The sequence below is a fragment of the Tupaia chinensis genome, unplaced genomic scaffold (genome assembly GCF_000334495.1).
Source record: "Tupaia chinensis unplaced genomic scaffold, TupChi_1.0 Scaffold000081_1, whole genome shotgun sequence".
In the NCBI taxonomy this organism is placed as follows: domain Eukaryota; kingdom Metazoa; phylum Chordata; class Mammalia; order Scandentia; family Tupaiidae; genus Tupaia; species Tupaia belangeri.
In genome coordinates this window covers 3,895,679-3,915,734 of record NW_006159542.1, presented here as the reverse complement: position 1 = coordinate 3,915,734, position 20,056 = coordinate 3,895,679, and the positions used below count along the sequence as shown (strand labels likewise).

At 43.6% G+C, this 20,056-nt stretch overlaps 1 protein-coding gene and 1 non-coding gene across 2 annotated transcripts in view; both read right to left on the bottom strand.

Moving 5' to 3' along the window:
* Positions 1–20,056, bottom strand: part of SNX30 (sorting nexin family member 30) — a gene marked incomplete at its 5' end in the record, with an annotated part of 139,372 nt that overhangs the window by 49,623 nt on the left and 69,693 nt on the right. Inside the window, 1 exon segment of the mRNA XM_014585526.2 lies at positions 3,438–3,596. Within this exon segment, the coding sequence (XP_014441012.1) occupies positions 3,438–3,596 (159 nt within the window).
* LOC114006774 (small nucleolar RNA SNORA5) lies at positions 5,101–5,235 on the bottom strand. The gene has a single exon (XR_003548457.1). It is a non-coding gene; the product is annotated as a small nucleolar RNA SNORA5 (small nucleolar RNA).

Here is a 20,056-nt window from a genome sequence, read left to right as displayed (position 1 = left end):
AAAAGAGGCGGGTGTCTGTTCCTCACATCCACCCAACACAGAGCATTAATTCCCCATCCTAGAAGGACACGTCTACAGGGAGATGAGGGAACATGGAACAAGGCTATAGCTGTCTGGCAATCTGAGCCTGATGTGGGGACACAGCAGAGAATAAGGAAGTCAGGGTTAACACAGCCGCCCCTCCCTAGGTGATACACGACTTCAGGCCACAGCCTCCACACTTTACGTGCAGACTCCGGATTTCACTCCCTGCATGAAGCAGCCCAAGCCTTCAATTTTATTCTCAATTCCACCCTTTCCTACCCACAAACTTCCCCCAACTGAACCTCTTGCTCTGTCAATTATCCCCTCTCCTGTCCTACCCCTCTCCCATCCATATCTTCAACATGCAATCCTTTGGCATGTAGAATATGTAAGGCTCCCCCATCTTACAAACCGTAGCAATCCCCTAACCCTTTAACCCCTCTCTCTCTCTCCCTTCCTTCAAAGTCAAACCACCTGAGAGAATGCCCTCGAGATTCCATCTCTCCTTCCAACCTCCCAGGCTCTACACAAGAAACGTTCTCAGAGGCACCCACCCTTCACAAGCTCGTACCTGAAGCCTCAGAGCTCTCCAAAATGCTTTCATACACAGTAATTTCTGGAGCAGGGCTAGACTCAAATGGGTTTGTCAGACTGTATAAGCTCTACTTTAAACACAGCTCTGAAAGGATGTCCCTAGTTAAGCTGGTTAATACACACGTTGAAATGTGGTAGAACCTATCTGATTTGCTATACCCATTCTGCAAAGATGAAAGTACGGATGTGAACATAGCTGAAGTTTCCCCCACATTGCCCAGCCTTCCTGGCGTAAGGACGCTGCTAGTGTAAGAAGATCACAGCACCACAAGGAGAAGCTGGATTCTCTCTGCATTCACTGTGGCAGAACGAGTAAGCAGCTCATCGAAGAACAAGACCAAGTTACTCAAGGTATGTTGAGGGAAAAGATGAAAGGATGGGAAACTGGGGGGAGGGAGGAGGAACAGGAAGCTGTGGTTGAATGGGTATAGACTTCTGGGACTGGCGAGATGAAAAAGTTCTGGAGATCAGTTGCGCAACAGAGTGAACACACAACACAGCTGAACTATACACATGGTACGGTGGAGGTGTTTGTAAAGTTTCAGGTCAGCCAGTGGTGCGGTGGTTGGGGTGGTTAGGTCTCACGTGGCCAATGGCATAGTTTGAGTCTCAGACCCAGAGGCTTGAAAATCATGCCAGGTGTGTGTGCATGCCTACCCAAGATTCCAGGAGGAGAACGGAAGAGAGGGGATTACAGCGTGGCCATCCCCCCTAGGTGGTGGTGGTGGGGGGGAGGTGCTTTCCCTCTCCCTGTCTCCAGTGAGCACACGCTCTCTGTAGCAAATAGAGAAAAACAGTGGTAAATTTCATGTATTGAACTACAATTGAAAGATTTTTAAAACAAGAAAATAGGGCTACTTAGTGCATTTAGTTCAATACTAAGCTAGGGCTAGAATTTGTTCTTTGTAGGGTCACCTCTCCTGTATTTACTCATGTGAAGTTGGAGTTTGACTGTCATTGAAGGATCTTAAGGTATTTTTAAGAGTAATTTTCATCCTGCTTGGAACACACAGAGAGAAGTCAATCAATCAATCTCTCTCAACCTTTCCTACTTATTCTTCATACAGATTCCTAATGACAAAAGATCCAAGGCAAAAGCTCTTTTCTTTTCTATTCAATAAAGATGACTAAGTTTGGTGTTTTCTGGTCAATGTAACCTGGGTAGGGATGTAAGTTGTACTTCTAGAAAACAAGATGGATTTTATTTTAACTATAAATTGTAAGAACCCTACTTAAAGATTAGTTCACCAGGAAATACTTATTTTGAAAAAGTGTACAAGTTCAACCTGTCAGGGAAATAGCACCTGGGAAGAAAAGACGATGAACGGGAATGCAATGAACAGGCCAAATGCCAACAGAGTTCAAACAAAGCTAAAGGACTTTGCCATGTGGTTTCTATTGAGTAGAGAATGGAGCCTTCTCGAAAGCCTTTAACAGCATTTGATGTTATCTGTAAATATTTCTCAATTTTGCCACTTTGAGAAGGAAAACCAGAAAGTTTCTGGAACTCACTACCCTTGCCAATATGGAGCGCATTGTCTGGCCTGAATGTGGGAATGTGATACCTGAAACTAAACACGTGGGGCTGACGGAAGCTAGCATGAGAACCTGAGGATGTGGCCCCATTTCTGTAGACAACCAGAGTGAAGAGCCTCAGGGTTTCAGGTCAGTTCTGCCAACAGGGAAATGCAGAGAAAAACTGGCAAACACCCAACTTAAGTTTGAATATTACAGAATTTGGTAACTGTGTGGAATGCGAATGCTTTTCTGGTAAATGCTGGAAAAATGCCCACTCGAGAGAATGAGGTTGCAAGCGATGGTCAGGCAGACTGATACTGCAGGAAAGCACCGTCTTGGGAGCCACAAGGAATCAATGTCAGATCCTAGGGATGCCACTTGAAAGGTCAAACTCCCTGCACTTCAGTTTCTTTGTCTATAAAATGAGGCTACGAGTAAACACTTCCACAGTTCTTGTGAAGAACACCCTTAGCAAACACTCAATAATGTTCTTTCCCTCCGATGCCCATGGTCAGACTGGGGAATACCTGTGACAGGAAGTGTTAAGGACACTTGTCTCTGCTTTTGGCAAGTGAAAATATCCTAACTTCCTCTGCTGCTGCAAGTTGGGGGTGAGGGGGTTGTTATGAATTCTAAAATATATGGGACCAAAAGTGCAAATGAACATAAAAACATAACGCAATTTTATGATATTTGCTGTAGCGGACTATACGTAAAGATGGTTTGGGAAAGATGAAAACAGCTTGTAAGGAAGTTCAGCCTTAGAGGTCCAGTCATGGTGGTGCAACAGTAACACACCACTGTGCAATGCTGAGTGTGCGTACCCACGTACAACCATGATCCGAACTGGCTGGAGGACCATGGCATTAAATCCTGTAGAGAGCATTTGTCTTTATTTCTCAGAAGGAAGGACGGACGGATGGACAGACGGACAGATGGGCAAGGCAATGCAAGGCAAGGCATAGAGCCATAAAAATGGTTAATTTGGGGGGCAAGCAGGTGGTGTAGAGGTTAAGGCATTGGGCTCCAACATGGCTGATCATGGTTTAAGTCCCAGACCTGGTTGCTTGAAAGTCACTCTGGACGCATGTGTATGTGTGCCCAAAACCCGAGAAAAGAATGGAGCAAAAAGGACTGCATTGTGGTCATCCCCCCTGGGGGGGGGGTGATTTCACACTCTCTCTCTCACTGTCTCCGTCTGTCTCTGGCAAGCACATGGGCCCTATGGCAAAAACCTTAACAAATGAACAAAAAAAGAGAAAGATAATTTGGGGAAGGAATATGCAAAATTCTGTCCTTACCTTAGCAGTAAGGAAAACATTAAAGTGTTCATTGAAAGAAAGTACAGGGTGATCTGTAATTCTTTTTAGGAATTTATCCAAAGCTTTTCTTCTGGTCTCCACAAATTCTTCTGAGAAACGATCCACGACACCTTTCACCACAAACTTCTCAGGAAGCGGCTATGAAGACAGGAAGACAAATACCAGAGTCATCGATCAGGTGGTGGAAGGAAATACCATCGGCAATAATTCCTACTTCTCATCCGTCCAAGAACAGTATTTCTGAACCTGCCAGACCTTTACATGGGCATCGGCTGCTCCGTCAACTTGGAAACGGAAGGAGTAAAGCACGGTAAGCACCGCCCCTGAAATACGGGAGAGTCGGGATGTATCCAGTAACTGAGATCGTGTAGTTCGGTATCTTGACATTGCCAGATACAGAGGGCACAATCGGAAAGCTACGGCAACATAAGGAAGGGTCTATGGGAAAATGTCAACATCAACCACACAAAAATTTGTAAAAAGTATCTTAAGACTCTATTACCAGCTCAAGGATTAGAAGAACTCGGTGAGTAAAGAAACAAGAACATTAGGCAAACCCGTGTATATCTAAAATGACATCTTTGGTAGGTCAATTTTATTTGTTCAGGTTTATACTAAAAAATATTTTCGATGTAATTTCCTGTGCTCGCCTTGCTCCATTATACTTGGAGCCAATATTTGGGCAATTTAGAATGACCAGCCGTCAACTCAACTGCAGGGCTTCAAGTCGTATCGACCAACCATGGACTTGAGTCCTTGAGTCATCTTGAAAACACACGGGGTGCATGACCACGATGCTGGAAGGCTGGAGAAAGGGGATCACGATGAGACTCTGTCTAGGGTGCTGGTCTCTCTTTTTCTCACGTGTGCACATGCACTCGCCATCATGATTAATAATCTTATAAATGGGCAAATGATCTGGATATTTTTCCAGAGAATACATACAAATGGCCAATAAGCACATGAAAAGATATTCAACATCGGGAACCAGCAGTTAGTGTAATGGCTATGTCGCTGGACTCCCACGTAGTCGACCGCGGTTCGCATCTCGGACCTGGTGGCTTAAATCTCACGCCGGGTGCGTGTGCGTGCGTGCCCAAGATCCTGAGAGGAGAATGGAGGAGAAGGGATTGCGGTGTGGCCATCCCCCCTGGGGGGTGATTTCTCGCTTTCTGTCTCTATGTCTCTCTCTGTCTGTCTGGCGAGCGCACACGCCCTATAGCGAAAAATCTCTCCAAAAAAAAAAAAAGATATTCAACATCATTAGTCATTAGGGAAGCACAAATCAAGACCATAGGGAGAGAGAATTCCATACCCGCCAGGATAGCCAAGGAAAAGAAAATAACCAAGTATTGGTGAAGGTGTGAAGAGACTGGAACCCTTACACATTGCTGAGGGGAGTAGAAAATAGTGTAGCCACTGTGGAAAAGTTTGGTGGCTCCTCGATAAATTAAAAATAGAATTGCCATTTTGCTTAGCAATTCTACTAGATATAGGCCCACGAGAACTAACAGCAGGTGTTCAAACAACAATTTATACATAAATGGTCACAGCAGCAAGCTTGCACACACGCGCTCTTTCTCACTCACATGCATGCATGCTCTCGCTCTCTCTGTATTTTATTTATTTACTTATTTAAAAGCCATGTCCACAGCCAAACTTATCCCCAGGTCCCAGGATAGGGGAGCCAGGGCCCATGAGCTGTGGAGCTTGCTGTGGCAGCCATCGGGCCAGCTCCCACCATGGAAGGAATGGGGCTGAATTTGACTAGACTGCAGCATATCAGCTCTGTTAACAATGCCAGAAAGCAGAAGCAACCCAAATGTCCATTGACGGCTGAATGTATGAACAAATATGGTACAGTCACTCCTCACTTAATGACCTACCTGTTTACCAGCCGCTCCAACATACAACCAATTCTCCAGCATGGGGAATCCCCTTTCTCAGTCTATTGGAGCTCTGGGGATCCTCCTTCTCGGACTTTGGCTCATTCCCACAGTGGGTTAGCATTCACTACACGAAGCATTCATAATCACGCCAGACTACTTATTTGGTTTACAAATGTGTGCTTTATTGGGTACCCACAGCAGTATTCAGAATATTCAAAAATGATCATACCAGATTTACATCATTGTGTTGTGCTGTGTCCTACTGCTTTCTGCTGCTGTCTAGTGAATGTCTTCTGCACGGACAGAACCACATTATTCTAGTTTGGAGTCATGTGGTATCTTTTGAAAAATAACCGTAAGACTTATTTTTGAACTTCATAAGAAACAGAACTATGCTGTGCACTTGTCATTAACACTATCTTTCTGGACCCTACCATATCAATACACGTTAAAGCTGTAGGAGAATCACCTACCGCTCCATGTGACACCCTATGTAACTGACCACATGACAGTTCGTCCATCTACTCTCCGCGCAGTGTGCACGTGACTGGTTTACTGCTTTGCGGCACTCCAAATGATGCTGCTTGTGGACACGCTCACAGACTACCCTGACACACACGCCAATCTCCTTAGGGAATAAAACAAGTTAAAAATGACCAAGTATATGCTTCCTTAGGTCTTTAAAATGTTAAATGGCAAGTTAGTATCTACTATTGCTAAACTAACCTAGCGGTTCAAAGTCCAAGTGATGGGAGATTCAACATAAGCATGTAAGTACACGACCTCCTCAAACCCCCTAAGAAGACAATAAAAAGGGTTCTGTTCATTTTGCTTTTAAAGTGTAAGCCTCTGAGACAAAAGAAACCAAAAATAAGAAACAGCAAGAAAGACCAGTGGCTCAGCAATCCAAACTGCGGACTACGGAGTCACCTGGAGTGGGACAGCCAAGAAACCACCTGGAATTATACCACGCAATCTTTACAAGATTTAGGAATTGGAAATGAAGTATCTGAAGTATCAGGGAATCCAAAAGCCCCAATCTGAAAGATTGTTAGAAAGTCTGTATGTTGGGCAGGCCCTATAGCTCCATGTTTAGGGTGCCAGATCCCACATGGTCGACCGCAGTTTGAAACCCAGCCCTGGCAGCTTGAAAAACACAGCAGGCGTGAGTACATGAGGCCCAGAATCCTGATGGAATGGAGAAATGGAGCGAAGGGGACTCCGCATGATTATTCCCACTAAGGGGGTGCTTTCTCTCTCTCTCTCCTAGCAAGCACGCATGCCCTCTGCCAATTTAAAAAAGAAAAAAGAAGAAGAAGAAAAAGGGAAGTCCATGTATTTAGTTCTCTCAAAAGTGAAGACTCTGGTGTCCTGCTGTCTAACCTCATCTTTCACTTCTGCCACCTCCTGGCTTTCAGCCTTTAATCAAGTTCTATAACTTCTTCTACTTTTTTTATAAGGAGGGTTTTTTTGTTGTTGTTGTTATAGGGTATGTGTACTCGCTAGAGAGACAGAGAGATGGAAAGCGAGAAATCGCCCCTCCAGGAGGGATGGCCATGCTGCAATCCCTTCTCCTCCATTCTCCTCTCAGGATTTTGGACATGCACGCACACACACCCAGTGTGAATTTCAAGCCACAGGGTCTGGGACTCAAACTGCAGTCGACCGTGTGAGAGTCCAGTGATGTAACTATCATTCCATCTGCTGGTCCCACTCCATAACTTCTTGGTAACAGCCTTTCTAATCTGTGTAAAATAAAAAACAATGGTACCAACCTCCTTAGGTTGATGAGGATTAAATTAGCTACTACAGAGTGTTTTGAACAATTCTTACATAGAATAAACACTCAATAAAGTGTGGACTTTAGTTGTAAGAGTGGCAGCACCTTCAGGGGATTACCAATCTTCAGGGCCAACAGTGATCATTTAAACCTTCAGATGGTGGGATGGTTCAGAGAAGAGGCTAAGAGTGCTGGAGAATTTCTTTCTAATAGAGCAGGGGTTCTCTCTCTCTCTCTCTCTCTTTTTTAAAGATTTATTTATTTATTTATATTTGTTACCGTTATTCTTTAATTTGACCAGACAAACAGAGAGAGAGAAAGGGAAAGGGAGAAAGCAAGTCACCAGGTCCAGGACTCGAACTGTAGTCGGCCATGTAGAAATCCAGCGCCTTTAACCACCACGGCACCTGCCAGCCCCAAGACCAAGGGTCCTCAAACGCCTAGAGAAAACGTTTGGAAATGAAACAGAGGACAGTAAAGTCAAAAATAAAAGTACCAAGCCACAAAGGGCTTGGTACAAGCGTGTCCAAGTCTGATACCCAGTAGGGTTCAGTCTTGGGTAGGGTGTGAGAAAAGCAGTGGTGGTGGGTGTGGCTGGTGGCGCAGTGGCAAAATACAGTGCTGTGTAAAGCTGACCCACGTGAGAAGGGTCCAGGTTGTAACTGGAGACCTGTCTACGTACACAGGACATCTGCTGCCTGTGACCTGGGGCTAGCTGACGGTGGATCATGGCATCACGACCTTGCTGGAGGTCTACGTTCTCTCACTCACAGAAGAAATAATTTATTTTTTTAAAGAAAGGAGTATAGCAGTGGGTCAGGTATTCAGGCTACCCAGCCCAGTATAAAAACTTGGTAAAAGAAAAAACACCAGAGACACTCTCGTCCTTTAGAATAATTCCTTTATACTAGCCAGTGTGTCTCCTGTTCACTTAGGCAGCCATTCTCCTACCCCAACTTTTCATGGGGTAAACCCATTACCAACCCTCTGAAGTGGGAACCAGGTATAAAGGCATCCACAGACAATCCCTGACCACTCTGCTTCCTCCAGAGAAACCCACCTACTGGGCACCACCCTCACCTCCGTTCCTCGGGCCCCCTCTATTCAGTACAATGGCCCCCTCCCCAAAGCTCACTAGTCCATCTGTGACCTTGACCGCTTCGTTCACCACAGTGCACCTGTCATCACGGACTAATGACACCTTCTCTTCCCTGTATTTTCACCATCTGCTCAGCCCGCGCCATTCCCAGCGTCTCCACGGCAGGCTCTCTTTCTACATGAAAAAATGAAGCCAACCCTCCTCAACCTTCTCCATCGTCCTTCCTGCCCTGGCCAGCCTTTTTGAAAGGAATTAACTTATCTTCATTTTAACGTTTTTTTTTATTGATTTCTCAGCACCCAGCCTCCACCCTCACCACAAGTAAAACTGGCCTCGGTACTGCATTTCTCTAACCTAACCTCACCTGATGCAGACATGGCTCTTTTAACAAGGATCGCCAATGACTCTGCAAAGACCAAACCCAGTGGATATTTTTCCATTCTCATCTCCTGAGTCCTCTTGAGCATCCTCTCATTGACTTCTGCCTAACAGGACTTGGGAAGAAGCCCTAAGAAGCAAGGAAGTGATGAGGCATGCTTCTTTTAAACCCACAGAGGACCTCCTCCAACAGTTGTTCACGCTTCAGATCGAGTACACTGAACTCATGTTTAATCAGGAAGCTTCCCATCTAAAGGAGCCTGGGGTCAATCTTTCTGCAAACAGAACTTCCTTCTGTAGTAAGCTTTATTATCCCCAAGTTACATGGCTTCAGAAATTTGCTTCTTCCAGGACCAGCAGTTAGCGTAATGGCTATGTCGCTGGATTCCCACGTAGTCAACCACGGTTCGAGTCTCGGACCCGGTGGCTTAAAACTCATGCCGGGCGTGTGTGTGTGTGCGTGCCCAAGATCCCGAGAGGAGAATGGAGGAGAAGGGATTGCGGCGTAGCCATCCTCCCTTGGGGGTGATTTCTCGCTTTCTGTCTCTCTGTCTCTGTCTGTCTGGCAAGCGCACGTGCCCTATAGCAAAAACCTCTCCAAAAAAAGAAAAAAAGAAAGAAATTTGCTTCTTCCTACTTCAAGCGTCCTTCAGGAGGCACACCTACTCTCAGCCTCACACTAAGTACTTGCTGGGCTGTTTAAAGCATAGACATTTGGGTTGCTGGTGAAATCCGATGTGACTACAGTGTGGACATGGGATCGCGTAAATGAAGAGCTCAACTCAGGTCCGAGCACGCAGCTGATGTCTAGTGAAAACGGGCAATTTTCATTATTAATCTATAAACACTGAGACAATAACACAAGAAAGGCTAGTGGACTGCAGGGTAGAACTCCCATGTATCCTGTAGGCCAAAATGATTTTTCCTTAATACGCTAGAGGGCAAGTGTGCTCGCCAGAGACGGAGAGAAGAGACAGAAAACGAGGGGGGTTGCCACACTGCCAACCCTTCTCCGTTTCTCTCTCCTTTGGGGATTTTGGGCACACACATCCAAGGAAAGCATGTTTTTCAAGCCACTGGGTCCAGGACTTGAACTACATAGTCAGCGTGTGGGATCCAAACACCTTAACCACCATGCCACCAGCTGGCCCCTCCCAAATAACTCACTGTTTTTTATTGCCAGGGGGCATGTGCACTCATGAGAGAGAGAGAGAAAGCACCCCCTGACACACACAGGGTGTGGTTATGCTACAATCCTCCTTCCCCCATCTCTCCCTCCTTTCAGGATTCTAGGCACGTACACAGTTTTTCAAGCCTCCGGGGCTGGGATGCGAAACGTGGTCAGCCGTGTAGGATCCAGCTCCCAATGCACTGTGCTACAGGGCCAGGCCTAGGCCAAAATGTTTTCCAAAATTATCTGGGATATCACTTCATCCTGGTGCGATCTGACCACACACTCCTCCTCCACTCTCTCTAGTGAGTGTACACACCTCTGGCAATTAAAATACAATTTTTTAAAAGAGAGATTTTTTGCTACAGGATGCATACATACACTTGCCAGAGAGAGTCAAAGAAAGAGAGAACAAAAATTTATCCCCAGGGGGATGGATACCCTACAATCCCTTCCCTTTCATTCTTCTCTTGGGATTTTGGGCACGCACACACACGTGCCTGGCGTGAGTTTCAAACCTCCAGGTCCAGGACTCAAGCCATGGTTGGCCATGTGGGAGTCTAACAACATACCCATTATGCCATTTGCTGGTCCCAAAATAAAATTTTTAAATAAAATAAATAAATAGGAGCCAGCATGTGGCATGGCGGTTAAGCTGCTGGACTCCTTATTGTTGATGATAGTTTGAGTCTCAGACCCGAGGCTTGAAAATCATACCAGGCATGTGTGCATGCACGCCCCCAAAAATTCTGAGGAGGATGGAGGAGGAAGGATTATGATGTAGCCACCCCTCCTCGGGGGTAATTTCTTACTTTCCAGCTTTCTGTCTCTCTCCAGCAAGTGTAAATAAATTTTAAAAATAGATAAAATAAATAAATAAAATGGAAAATACCAAGTTCTGCAAACATGTAGAGAAGTTGGATTTCCATATATTACGGGTGGGAACATGAGATGGTATAACCACCGTTGAGAACAGTTTGATAGTTGCTCAAAAAATTAAACACAGAATTACCATATGATCCAGCACTTCCATACCTTGGTGAATAGCCAAGAAACTGAACATAAAACTTTGTTAAAACAAAATCTTTATGACAAATATTCCTAGCAGCCTTATTCCTAACAGCGGGGCTGGCGGGAAGTGAGGGGATTGGGAAGTGACTGCGTAACGGCTATGTGTTTTCTTTGGGGGATGATGAGAATATCCTGAATTAACAGGAATCGAACTGTAGTCGACTATGTGGGATTCCAGTGATGTAAACGTTATATCATCTGCTGGTCCTTTCAAAAAGTTTTTTAGGGAACCAGCAGTTAGCGTAATGGCTATGTCGCTGGACTCCCACGTAGTCGACTGCAGTTCACGTCCCGGACCCGGTGGCTTAAAACTCACGCTGGGCGCGTGTGCGTACGTGCCCAAGATCCCGAGAGGAGGGGGTGATTTCTCGCTTTCTGTCTCTATGTCTCTCTCTGTCTGGCGAGCGCACGCGCCCTACAGTGAAAATCTCTCCAAAAAAAAAAAGTTTTTAAAATTACCTTTAAAAATCACTCCTAAGGGGCCAGCGGGTGGCATACTGATTATGCTGCTGGACTCCCACATTGCCAACCACGATTTGAGTCCTGTATTTGGAGGCTTGAAAACTGGGCACATGTGTGTGAGTGCCCAGAATCCTGAGAGGAGAATGGAGGTGAAGGGACTGTGGCATGGCCATACCTCTTGGGGGGTTATTTCTTGCTTTCTGTCTCTGTCTCTCTTCTGTCTGTCTGGTGAGCGGACACATCCTATAGCAAAAATCTCTCTCATTAAAAAAAAAAAAAATCACAGGACCAGCAGTTAGCGTAATGGCTATGTTGCTGGACTCCCACGTGGTCAACTGAGGTTCAAGTCCTGGACCCGGTGGCTTAAACTCATGCCGGGTGCGTGTGCGTGCGTGCCCAAGATCCCGAGAGGAGAATGGAGGAGAAGGGATTGCAGCATGGCCATCCCCCCTGGGGGGTGATTTCTCGCTTTCTATCTCTCTGTCTCTCTCTGTCTGGCGAGCGCACGCGCCCTATAGCGAAAACCTCTCCAAAAGAAAAAAAAATATCACCAGGGCTGGGGACATAGGAGTGAACAGAGACAAGACAAGATTAGCCATAACCGGATCAATTTTAAACCTGAGTGGCGGGGGTCCCTGAGGGGGTTTTTTATCCGACCCTGTACCGCACCTCCCTAGTATAGCTGATATTTCTCTTACTAAAAAAAAAAATTGACTTTTGTTGTTGTTGTTGTTTGGTGGGGCACGGCCCTGTAGCCTGATGGCTAAGGGAGCTGGGTCCCAAATGGTCAACGATGCAGATCAAATCTCAGACCTGATAGCTCGAAAAACACACCAGGCACATGTGTGTGCTCAAAATCCCAGCGGAAGAGAAAGAACTGCAGCAGATCGTGCCCTATTAGTGACGCTTTCTCTCCATCTCCCTCCCTCCCTCCCTCTCCCTGGCAAGCACACGCGCTCTCTAACAAAAATTTTTTACAAGTTTTTTTTAAGTTATTTGTTTGTTTCTTGAGTGAGAGAAACAGGCGGGAGGTGTATGGAGGGGCATACCAACTCGAGTCTTCCTGCTGGATTCCGCCCTCAGCCTCAGTCAGACTTCTATTACGGCACACAACACCCCTGATGTGTTCTAGATAGGCACCCAGACGCTCCCCGTGTGGGCCAGCCTCGCACACTGCTGCATTACTGCTACACCCCCATCTGGTACTCTAAAAGGTTTTTTAAAACAAAATACAGGGGCCAGCAGGTGGCAAGGTGGTCAAGGAGTAGGACTCCCACATGGCCCACTGCATTCTGAGTGCCGGGCCTGGTGGCTGGCTTTCTCACTCTCTGGTGAGCACACATGACCTACAACAAACTAAAAAATAACAAAAATAATAATTAATTAATAATTCTTAAAAAAAACTAGACGTACATGCATTTGTATGTTGGAACTATAAAAATATTCCTATTTACAAAGTGCTACAATAACCCATTAAATATTTCAAAGTTTAATCTTTTTTTTTTTTTTAAAGAGAGATTTTTGCTATAGGGTGTGTGTGCTAGTCAGAGAGACAAAGAGAGAGAAAGCAAGAAATCTCCCCCCAGGGGGATGGCCACACCGCAGTTCCTTCTCCTCTATTCTCCTCTTGGGATCTCGGGCAGGTGCGCACGCACGCACGCACGCACGCATCTGGCATGAGTTTTAAGTCATCGGGTCCCAGACTCGAACCATGGTTGACTACATGGAAACTCAGCAACATGAACATTACACATCATCTTCTGGGCTCTTAAATTTTAATCTTAAAATATTGACATTTTGATAGCACTTGATACTGTGGTAAAGCACTTTCATACATAGTCCATTTTAGTCTATAAAACTATTTTTAATATGTGAAACCAAAGTAGATTTCTTGTAGATCACCAAGGAAAAGCTACTATTTCTAGGTAGGAATTCTAGACGAAGACTTCAATTGCTCAATCCTGAAATGTCCAGCTTCCTCTTGTCAGCACTTAAATCACTTCTATTTAACTCAACAAGTGGTGCGCACCAACTAGATGACAGGAACTATCTTTCTACCCTTAACAATTTTTTTTTTTTTGGAGAGGTTCTTGCTATAGGGCACATGCACTCGCCAGAAAGACAGAGAGAGACAGAGAGACAGAAAGCGAAAAATCACCCCCCAGGGGAGGATGGCCACATCACAATCCCTTCTCCTCCATTCTCTTCTCAGGATCTTGGACACACATGCACACGTGCCTGGCATGAGTTTAAGCCGCCGGGTCCAGGACTCGAACCGCGTTTGACAACATGGGAGTCCAGTGACAGAGCCATTATGCCAATTGTCAGTCCCAGTACTCTTATCAAATTAAAAGAAAATATGGCTCCTGAGCAAAAATGACTATCAGATACATAAAAAGGCATCAAGTTTAAAAGCTGTGTCCCTGTAAAGAATAATCACCAAGCCTGGTTTAATTTGAAGTAATTGAAAGTTCAACCAATGTTTCACTACTTACTAGCTTATCCACTGAGGAAGTTATAAGCATGTGCATTTAACAGTACAAAAAAAGAGGAACCACTTAGAAAATGAAGTTAAGGTTTCCACTGGTGACTTCATATTAAGAAAAACAGTTGTTGTATTATACATTTCTTAATAATTCCTATGAGAGCGTACTACTATTCAAATGAAAGCTAAGCGCATAATAAGTATAACTGCATGCTTCCAGGAAGTCTTCCTTTATAAAGACTGAAGTAAACATGACATTTCCAAGGGAAATTAAACACTAACGTGATTAATGGTGTATTTGCTTCATCTTCCAAGTCTGTGTGTGCCCATCTGATTGTGAAATCTCCTCGCTGTGTAACTAGCAGTGCTCCAGCAAACGAAGTAGCGTTGAAGTCACTGAGCAAACACAGATGTGGAAACAGAATGGTGGCTGCCAGGGGTGGAAGGAGGAGGAAGCGGGGAGTTGTCTGGTGGGTATAGAGTTACTGTCGTACAAAATGAGTAAGTTCTAGCGATCTGCTATACAACGTGGTGCCTAGAGTGAGCAATACGTATTGGTGTTGTGCAGTTAATCTGCTAAGAGGGTAGATCTTACCACACACACACACACACACACACACACACACACACAGCAAAGGGACACAAACTTCGAGCGGTGGTAGAAAGCTTCTAGAGGTGACAGATACATTTATTACCTTGACTGCGGTGATGGCGTCATGAGTGCATAAAAGCCATCAAATTGTATGCGTCAAATTTGTGTCACTTTTTTTTAATGTCAACTATATCTCAGTAAAGCTTAAAAAAATACTGAGGAAAAATGTCATAATTAAGACTTTCTAGTAGCTCTATCACATATAATAAAGACAAACACAGTGACCTGACAGTATGAGATGACAAACATACACACTAAGCATCTTTCTAGTTCCAAGATGGCATTTTAAGAACACACGGTTATTTCCTTCCCCTTTAAACATTTCAGAGGAAAAAACAATCTAGCAAGGGAAAATCTATATATGCCGGGGCACTGGAAAACATTAAAAAGTTCTGTTAACAGGCTAGATCTTGTTAGATTGAGAGAAAAGTCAATCAGTTGATCTCAACCACATTGTGATTCCATTCAGGCAAAGGAAAGACCTAGGAAATAAGGAGTGGGGTTCTCCAGTAGAACCCTAAAGACTGCCAAGATCAGAGCCATAGAAACTGGGAAGAAGGGCAAGCCTTAAGATAGCTAACAGGAAGACCAACAGTTGGCGTAATGGCTATATTGCTGAACTTCCATGTAGTCAACCATGGTTAGAGTCCCAGACCCAGTGGCTTAAACTCATACCGGGCACGTGTGCACCCGTGCCCCAAGATCCCAAGAGGAGAATGGAGGAGAAAGGATCATGATGTGGCCATCCCCTCTGGGGGGTGATGTCTCCTTTTCTGTCTCTCTGTTTCTGTCTTTCTGGTGAGCGCACATGCCCTATAGCAAAAAACTTCTCCAAAGGGGAGTGAGGGAAGATAGCTAACAGAGAAAGGCAAATCAAAAACTTGGGCACCTCCCCAGAGCCAAGGTCCAGCTAGTTGTTTACCTAGAACTTTACATGGCTCCAGTGAAGCCCAGATAAAATGAGGATTTTATCTCCATGTTCTTAACATAAGTAGTAGAATCTGAAAACTCATTAATTCTCATTTTTTAACCATAGTTTACATAGAATGGCAAAAGAGAAAAAAAAGGAACTCATACCACTGTTCCCCTAAATTTCCCCACTGATTCAAAAAGATTTTAAAGTTCCTCTAAAAAAAAAAAAAAAAAAAAAAAAAAAAGTGAAATGTCTAGAAAAGCTCTGAAAACAAAGTATATGAGATAGGGAGATGGGAGGAGAGATGGAGACCTGTCCAAGCAGACAATGAAATGTGCTCTAGAAGTTTAATAAATTCAAATAGTGCAGGAGGGCAACAGACCAGAGGGATCAATGAACCAAAAGCTTCATAAACAACCCCAAAAAACACAAGTCTAATATATGACATGGTCTAATCCATGAGCGATGATAAAGGTGATTGATTAGTCTTAGGGGTCCTGGGACACACCAACCGAAAAAATTAAGTTCTTCACTTCTTAAATGAGAACAAATTCTAGATTTAAATATAAACAATGAAGGCATAAAAATCATAGAACATAGCAATATATTTTTAGCAATCTAGATTAGGAGAAGGCTTCAAAGCCAGATTCTGTGTAAGAAAGAGTAGCATAAGTGGGAGGGAAGGAGTGTTATATTTTTATGAAGTTAAATGTGAACTGGAGAAAAAATAGGTAGATATATCCAACGGGGCTAAATTTCTTTGCAGATACGGATTTTTCACAAACCACTAAGAAAAAATAACAGAGAAATGATAAAGCAATTCATAAAAGAAATGCCAATGTCCAATAAAGTCATGGGAAGATAGCTTTGCTAATAATCAAATGAAAATATATGAATGAACTCAAAATGGTTTAAAGACCTAAATGAAAGCGTTTAGAGTATAAGATTCTTAGAAGAAAACACAAGTATAAACCATCATGACCTAGGATTAGGCAATGATTTCTCTTTTCTTTCTTTACTTTTCTTTTTTGTTTTCTCTCTTTTTCTCTTCCTTTCTTTTTTTTCCCCTTTCTTTCTTTCTTTCTTTCTTTCTTTCTTTCTTTCTTTCTTTCTTTCAGTAGAGAGAGAGACACATCAATAGGGTCTTCACACTGTGATCCACCCCCAGTCTCAGCTAGCCAGTACTATGGGCCCATGTGTGCATGACCCATGTGTATAGGGAGAACCTAAGATGGAAACCCAGGGCCTTCCTGTACGGCCTCAGCATCAAGAAGCATTACATTACTGTTGTGCCACCATTATTTCTTAATATAACACCAAAAGCACAAGAGCCAAAGAAAAAATAAACTGAACTTCATGAAAAATTTTAAAACTATATACTTCAAAAGGTACCATCTACCAAGTAAAGTGACAACCCACTAAACGGGAGAAAAATTTTGCAAATCATGTATCTGATAAGGAACTATAATACTACTATTATCATACTACTTTAAGTCAATAAAAAAAAAAATGAGGCCTAGTGACAAAGGTGATGGGATGCTGCTGCGTGATGCTGGAGCCAACTGGGAGGCCCAGTTTGAATCCCAAGTTGATCTGAACATGACAGCTGGCTAATACACACCCACGATCCTGGCTGCTGGAAGGTTGAAGGAGGAACTGGGGCATGACAAGACCCTTTCAAAAGTGCCCCCCTCCTCTGCCTTTCTCTTTCTCTCTCAAGAAATATACTTTAAAGCAAAAAAGAATAAAAAGGCAACCCAATTTTTAAATGGGCAAAGAATCTTAATAGATCTTTCTCCAAGAGAGATGTACAAATGACCGAGACACACATGAAAAGATCCTCAACACATTAGCCAACAGGTAAATGCACATTTAAACCACAATGAGATAACATTTCACACCCACTGGGATGGCTATAATCAAAAGGCAGATAATTACCAGCATTGATGAAGCTGTGAAGGAATCTCAACTCCCATACACTCCTGTGGGAATGTAAAATGATGCAGTCACCTTGGAAAACAGTCTGGCAGTTCCTCAAGAGGTTAAATATAGAATTATATGATTTACGCTCCTAGGTAAACACCCAAGAAAGGCAAACATATGTCCAAAGAAAAATTTATGTACAAAATGTTCATAACTGCATTATTCGTAATAGCCAAAAAGTGAAACAAGGGTGAGTAGACAGACTAAATGTGGCATAGCCATACAATGGAATATAATTTGGCAATGAAAAGGAATGCAGTACTAATACATACAACATGAATGAACCTTGAAGACAGCGGTTTGTCGGGAAAGTCATGATACGTTTTTAAATAGAAAAAAAAGAAAAATACATCATGACTTTCCCAACAACCTCATATTATACTAAGATTACACAGTATTTCATTCCACTTACATGAAATGTCCAGAATATGCAAATCTATAGAGACAGGGACTGGTTGCCAGGGACTGGGGAAGACAGAGGACTTGGAAGTGATAACTGAGGAGTATAAGGTGTCTTTCTAGGGTGACATAAAGGTTTCAAAATTGATTATGCTGTGCTTGTACATCTCTAATGAATATACTAAAAGCCTTGGAACTGTACATTTTAAATGGGTGACTTACAAGGTATAATTATATCTTGATAAAGTTACTTTTTAACAAAGAAATGAGGGACTAGCAGTTGGCGTAATGGCTATGTCGCTGGACTTGCATTTGGTCGACTATGGTTAGAGTCCCAGACCCGATGGCTTAAACTCATACCAGGCGCGCGTGCGTGCGTGCCCAAGATCCCGAGAGGAGAATGGAGGAGAAGGGATTCCAGTGTAGCCAACCTCCCCTGGGGTGATTTCTTGCTTTCTGTCTCTCTGTCTTTCTGGCAAGTGCACGCGCCCTGTAGCAAAAACCTCTCCAAAGAAAAAAAAAAAAAGAAAGAAAATCTACACAATAAACTCTGCTGTACGTTTACTGGGTCCCATCTGATGACAGGATCCCCAGGGCAGGGATGCCTTATCTGTCTTACAACCCATTACCCCACTCGCTGCTCTTCTTCAAGGTCAACTACCAGACCTAGTAATAAGATTAATACAAAGTCAGAGTCGATGTTTAATAATAGATGGAAATCTCCTAGGAAAGTTGCTGAAAAATTATTTTCTGTAGAGAAAAAGAAGGCTTGTTTCTGGTTTGAATTTTATATTTAAATCAGAGATGCTCTCCAATATTAAATCTCTCCCACTTGGATATGTGAATATCAAGAATTTATGAACAAATTTAAGTCTGCTCTTGCTTATAAAGTACCTCCCTACTCATTGCTTCTATCCAGACCATAAAGAGAAACCAGGATTCACAGTGGGCATTCTGGAGACCCATCAATATCTATGGATGAGCATTACTGTGTTTTACCAGCAGGTGGCACTGTTTGCTCTCGCTCACCTTTGATCTTCAAGTACTAACTGTCCAGCACGCTAGCTGCCAGAAGGGGGGCCCTAATCCCCTGAGGCATAATGAGGATCACGTATTTTGAAGAGCAGAGGAGGGGAAGGGAGGAAAAAAGGAGTGACTATACAGTGGGAAACCTGCTGAAAACTCCCTGAAGGCAGGTGATTGAGGTCAGCACCAACAAGGATATATAGCATATCGTTGGTCGCACGTGCCCTGGCTATGACACGAAGGGAAGGCGCTTTCTAATAACGGAGTTTTCCACAGTCTAATCATAAGACAAACATCAAACAAATGTCAATACCTGACTAGCAATTCTCAAAACTTCCAAGGTCATCAAAAATAAAGACAAGCCTGAGAAACTGTCAGAACCAAGAAGAGCCTGAAGAGATTTGACTCATAGTGGACTACAGCATCCTACAATAGATGGGATCCTGAAACAGAAAAAGGACGCTACGCAGAAATAAAGGCACTCTGAATAAAGGACTTTTAGTTAATAATAACGTTGATGTAATGATGATGGTGGTGGCTGGTCTAATTGTGATAGGTGTGCCATCCTAATGTGTTCATAACAAACAAAACTGGATGGGGTTATGTGAGAACTCGAACATCTTCACGTTAATTATGTAATTCTACAATTGTCCTAAGGCAGTTTAAAAAGAATTATTAAATTTATTTATTAGTGTTATCTTTAATCTGCTATAGGACACACGCACTCACCAGAGAGAGAGAGAGAGGGAAAGTAAGAAAGCAAGCTACTGGGTCTGGGACTTGAACTACAGTAGGCCATGTGGGAGTCCAGCACCTTAACCACCATGCCACCTGCTAGCCCCAGACAGTTTATTTTTTTTTTAACTATTCATTAGTTGCCAATTTTGCCAAATTAAGATTCTGTTTCAGAGCTGGCCCTGTAGCTTAGTGTTAAGGAAGATAGACCCCATGTGGCTGACTATGGCTTGAACCCTGCACCCTGGAAGTTTGAAAATCATGCTGGGCATGTGTGTGTTCATGCCAAAATTCCCAATAGGATGGAGAGATGGAGAAGGGAGTGCGGCATGACTACATCCCATCGGGGGTGCTTTCTTCCTCTCCCTACATACCTTCTCTCTCTCTCTCTCTCTCTTTTCCTCCCTCCTTCCTTCCCTCATATCTCTTTGACAAGTTCACATACCCTCTGGTAGTTTTTTAAAAGATCCTATTTTAAGGGATACTTCTAATTATTTAAAAACTTGTATCTGGGGCCAGCAGGTGGCATGGTGGTTGGGATGCTAGACTCCCATA